Here is a 5,708-nt window from a genome sequence, read left to right on the forward strand (position 1 = left end):
GGGAGTGATCACTCCATCCATGATCATGCAGAAGGAACACATTCACTTCAAGTGGCTGCTTTCTAAAGATGGGGAAGATTTGCTGAGAGGGCAGATGTGCATTATTTCAGAAAACTGAAATATAACGCACAACTTATTAAAAGATTAAATTCCTATCCTGATGGCAAAGCTGCAGCAGTGGTACACATTTACCTTCCTTTCCTGTGTTAAAATTCCAAAGCCCATACTTCAGCTGGTGTACATGTATTGCTCATCACTGTTTACAGCAGAAAATTGCACATTATATGATATTACACACAGTTTATTTAGGGCTATCTGTTTCCATGGTGCTGATGCTATCGTGTGTTCATGATGACCTTTCAGCAGTTCAGTTCTTCCTTCCCTGGACAGAAGGAAATTCACTCTTCACCTGTAACCTGAAGAGGCCAATGCTGCGTCTTCAGACTCCAACATGATTGAGGAAAGATCACAACCTGACAATCTGAAACTTTTCCAAAATGATTTTTATTGGGAGAACTACAAAAAAATGTACAGTACAAAGTTAACAGTCTCACACTCAATTTGTAGTGACTGACTCCCCCAAAATATCACAACTCTCGTTGTCTTTTTGTCCGTTTTTTTTTTTACATTCAAAAAGCTTTACTTCTGATAAAGTAGTCAAAAGTACATAGTGCGCATCCCCCTGTACCTACTATGTACAAATCAATTGTGTTCATCCTCTTCCCTCTAGCAAACTCTCAAGACTCAGACTAGATTTAAAAAAAAAAAAAAAGAAATAACAGAGCAAAGGAACTCAAAATAAAAGGAATGGGGACTTAGAAAAAGGTCTGTTTTTAAATCAGTGTCTGAGTGGTAACAACCTTAAAAAAAAAAAAAAAAAAATCATATTCCAACACTACATTCAGTTCAACCTGTGTATAAAAAGATGCCATGTAGGAAAATACTTTATTTGGTTAAATTTTAAGGCATGTCAAGATGATGAACCCCATAGGCACTACACAATAATACTGGGGTCAAGGGATTGCTACATTCTTTAGCACGTGGCTAGAATCACAGTGTGACCTCGTGCAAACAGAGTGAGAGGAAAAAATAAAAATAAAAATACTTTTTGGTTAATTTATTGACGGGGTTTTTTTGTTTTTTTTTTTGTCACTTGAAGTCTGATCTAAATCAACAAAAAGAAAGTAAGATTTGGACGGTCTGTACAACCACAAAGTTGATACATTCTACTGAAACATCTAAATAGGGATTCCTCAAGAAAAAAAAAAAAAAAAAAAAAAAAAAAAAAAAAAAAAAAAAAATGCCTTCTACAGCACTGACATACAACCTCAGGAGCAAACAGCAATCACGCAAACTTTTAATAAACGTAAACAAGGAAACAAAATTAATGAAATAAATATCACATACGCTCTCTTAAATTAAGATTTTTTTTTTTTTACTCATTTACAATAAAAATAACCAAGTGACGTTACAAAAAAAGGAGAAAAAAAAAAACAAAATATATATATTACTGTGAAAAGAACATACACTCCACTTTATGCAGATTAATAATGGCAATCATAATTTAAACATAAAAGAATATAGATCTATTGCTTCATCATACTTGATAAATACAGTATGGACACAAATTACCAATGTAGCCTATACTTTTTTCACAAGATAATAAATAAGTTAAATAATCCATAGCCGCTTATACACCGCTATGTAAATCACTCAAAAACAGCTAAAAAAATATATATTCAACCATCAGCAGTGATTTCCCCAATCAAACCCAACTCAAGAGTGCTTTTTAACCAAGCAACAAACTAGACTAACCAAACGAACCACTGGGTGGCGCTGGGACAGAGACAGGACTGGAATGGAAGTTGAAGCTTTCAGGGAGGTGTAGGGGGAACAATGAAGAAATGTTACTTTGAGTCAAGGCATATTCTTGGCAGGATGGGAGGAAATCTGAAACCGCTTACAGTCTCTTCTTCTTGTCAAGTTGTGTTACACACACACGCACGCACGCACGCACGCAAACACGCACACAGACACGCATCTAATCCCAGGAAAAGTGTGGCTTGCCTGATAGAGCGAAAGGGAGACGGGGCTGAGCCCTTGGGCAAGGCACTGATGGAATGCCTTCTGTTTGCTATCTAAGTTTTAATACAGCTATATTACATACAAAAGAGAGGAAAAAAAAAAACATACTAAACTAATGCCAGGTCAAGGACACTTTAAACTGAACGGAGCTTTATTGATCCCTGTGGATGAGACTCTTCTCTTGCCCACCTCCAGGGAGGTCAGAGCATGATCCGCACCCCTGGAGCCGGCAGAGATTCAATGTCTTGCTCAAAGGCACTTGGGCGGGTGGTGCTGCTGAAATGGGGCAGAGGGATCTGGGGGGTGAGAGAAGCTCAACCGGGATCCTTTGCGTTTAGGGACAAGTCTACCTGGCACCCCCATGACTTATCACACCCTCCCCCCCTAGCCCCTAGCCCGACCCGTCCATCAATCCATATGCAAACAAAACACGTTTAGTCATCTGAAATCGACAGCCTGCTGAAGATTGGCAAACGTCTTCCAGCGTCCAGACTCGGGGACTCGGAGCCACTGAGACTTCCGGAAGAGCTGAGGGACCCGCTCGCGTAGCTCTCCCGGTCAGAGAGCGAGTCTGGCGGGCTGGGGGGAGGCTCGAACACCGGCGACTCGCTGAGGCGGCGCAGAGCCTGCAAGTGGCTCATGTTGTAGGTCGGAGGGGAGGGGGGGCACACGCTGCTCTGCATGTTCCCATAGTAGGCACCGGTGGAGTGGTTGTTGGCGTAGCCGCTTGGGGTGTGCACTGTCAGCGGGGCCAGTAAGGCCTTTAAGTCCTGTCCGGGGAAAGAGAAGGCACTGTTGATGCAGGACATGGAGTTGGGAGACAGCACGTCCTCGTAGAAGCTGGAGACGGTGGTGCAGGAGGAGGCGGTGGTGGGTGGCGGCGGCGTCCTGGACGTGGGGCTGTCGAGCAGGGGAGAGTCGAGTCCACTGTGGTTGGGGAAACCGGAGAAACTGAGGCTGTGGTGAAGCTTTGGTCTGTCCCTCTGGGTGTAGCCGAGCTGTTGAGGAAGCAGGACGTCCCTCTGGCCGTAGCCGCACAGCTCGCGAGCCGCCCTGGGCTCCCCCGACTGCACGTTTGCGTTGGCGGCCGGAGCGGGCCGGCGCTCGTCGGCGTTGTGGATAAAGTGACACCGGGGACCGTAAGGGCAGAAACCGATGGTGTGGAAGGTGCGGCACGGCTCAGTTTTGTACTTGGGGTGGCGGGACAAGCTCCTCAACTCGTGGTAGCCGTGAGCGAACTGACATTTCTCCCCGTACTTGCAGGAACCGTTCTCCTCGAAGGGCCGGCACAGCTCGGTCTTGTAGCGGGTGGAGTTGATCTGAGAGCCGGGCTTCTGCTGCAGCACGGCCCGCTCTCCGTTCTCGCTGTAAGCTCGGTCGCGGAACTTGTTCTCCTTGTTCATGAGGGCCGTGGCGCTGCTGTTGCCGCTCGGCGTGTTCTCCTTCAGGCTGCCGTAGGAGCCCACAGAGTACTTGTTGCCGTTGTTCATCGCGTCCACGTTGCTGGTGGAGTTTCTGCGGAAAAATCCCGGTGTGAAAGAGCCGCCGGAGCCCGGGGTGGAGACCGGAGCCCCCACCGCTTTCTTGTCCAGCATGTTGTTGATGTGGAGGGCGTTCATGTTCATGCTTTTATCTTGCTGCGGGAGAGAAAAGATACGAGTGAGCGACCTACTTCGTTCAGATGGCGCCTTGAAGACAACTTTGCCTGCAACTTGTTGCAGCTGTACACATGCAAACTCAGCTCAGCTACCGTTTCACTGGGAACACGCACACACACACACACACACACACACACACACACACACACACACACTCCGCATATTCTGCCACATTTTACCTTGTATAGCATTTCCATGTCGTAGAAAGCAGACAAGACGGTCGCAGACATCTCGTTTCCCCAAATTTGCTGTCGCACTGCTTCTTTCATGGAGGACCGACCAGGATCCCTGAATGCGACGAGCGGTAGTTTGTGCCACGACTGGTTTTTGGTTGTGAAAAAAAAAAAAGTTTTGAAAAATATCTGGAAAAGTTTATGTGCAGTTTAAGTCCGTAGAAGAAGAAAAAGGGGGATAGGTCTGTATTGTTGAGTTGTAGGTGGTTTATTTCCTCCCCTTGAGAAGCGCTGAGCCAGAGAGCTTCACTGTGCTCTCCAGCCCTTTTGAACGGTATAAATGCACGGCGTGGCCAGGGAGGGGCAAGCTCAAGTCGGCGCAAACTTTCGCGAGGTGCCGCCTCCTCCCCTCCTCTCTGACAAAAAAAAAAAAAACTTCCATTCACCGGTTGGCCGCCTATTCGTCAACACCACGCCTTGAAATCCAACCCCAGCAACACGCCTATCCCCCCACACAGCCCGCACCAACTATTTTTCTTTTTCATCACACAACCAATTTAGTGGAAGTCGGTTTTGCTTTTTGGTTTGACTCTTGCTGAGAAAGAATGTCAGAGAGAGAAGGGTACTCCACATGCACGCCGTACTCCGGCACTTTACGCACACACTCACAGCTCTTCAGGAGGCTGTAAGCCTCGACCCGAAAGCTCCTTGACAGAATTTAAATAAAGGGGGATGGTTCTTTAAACGCCCTTGTACCGTGCAGCAGTGTCAGGGAGTCTGAGCCAGCAAACTTCCAGCGACAGGGGCCACCCCTCCAGCCCCTGGACCACCACACTTGGAAGCTGACACATATATTTGTAATGGAAGGAAACTCTGCTCCCTCCTCCCTCTGCAGCTCTCTTTCCCTGTGGATGGGGTGAGACCACAAGTATGAGCAGAGAGGAGTCCAGGCAGAGTGCAGCACAATTTTTAGAATCCACCAGTTGCATAATCAACTTCCACAGTGCACCAGCAGCCTACTCCAGTCACTACACATGGAAAAAGAGCTAATGCCTACTGTGCTCACATGACCTACTTTTGTATTGTCTCCCAACTCAGCCTGGACATGAGGGCTTCTTCTAAAGTCTGTCACTCCTAAAGCGCAGGATGGATTCGCAGTGTTAAATCTTTTTAAAGCGCTCTTCTAAGTTTCCTTCTAAAATGTTTTCCAGAAAAAAAAAAAAAAAAAAAAAAACAATCTCAGCGCCCAAATTGCAGGAATGTGGTTTTCCCTCTGGTACAGCAGAGCAACACTGCCCCCATGCGAGCAAAATGAGAACTGACCGTGAAAGATTGGGGCGCCATCTGCTGAGCAGAGATGGGGCAAGATTTAATGCTCCATTCAAGACAGATAACCTGTAACATCACACTGTTACTGGTTTAGAGAAATGGTCTTTTCTGGCTCCTCTTCCTACACAGAGACTATTTTACATTACGCAACAAACAACTGCTTTTGAGTGGGGATGTCATTTCTGCAAAACCTTCTATCCTTCATTCCTCCGAATTAAAAAAGCCAACAAGTTGCCACAGTCCCTCCTTTGTAAACCTAAAGAGCACGGTGTGGTTGCAATAAGCTGCCCCTGTCACAGTATGATGTAACCTTCCCAGGATGGCAAGATGTTCACATGAAAATGTGAAACTGCTTCACTCTACTCTTGGAGTTATGTCAGGTTTTTAAAACCCACAGTGGAAAGACTGCAGAGTTGGCAGCAGAGGACAGTCGTCTATATCAGGGCTCCAAAAGGCAGATATT

At 46.3% G+C, this 5,708-nt stretch overlaps 1 protein-coding gene across 1 annotated transcript; it reads right to left on the reverse strand.

The window, feature by feature from the left end:
- Positions 1-485: 485 nt before the first annotated feature.
- Positions 486-4,253, reverse strand: zfp36l2 (zinc finger protein 36, C3H type-like 2). Its single transcript, XM_026308626.2, has 2 exons — positions 3,923-4,253; positions 486-3,722 (listed from the first exon to the last, which is right to left on the reverse strand). Exons 1-2 carry the CDS (start codon positions 4,010-4,012, stop codon positions 2,520-2,522), a joined length of 1,293 nt encoding a protein of 430 aa, XP_026164411.1. The 5' UTR covers positions 4,013-4,253; the 3' UTR covers positions 486-2,519.
- Positions 4,254-5,708: the final 1,455 nt, after the last annotated feature.

Source organism: Mastacembelus armatus, chromosome 15 (genome assembly GCF_900324485.2).
Source record: "Mastacembelus armatus chromosome 15, fMasArm1.2, whole genome shotgun sequence".
Lineage (NCBI taxonomy): Eukaryota > Metazoa > Chordata > Actinopteri > Synbranchiformes > Mastacembelidae > Mastacembelus > Mastacembelus armatus.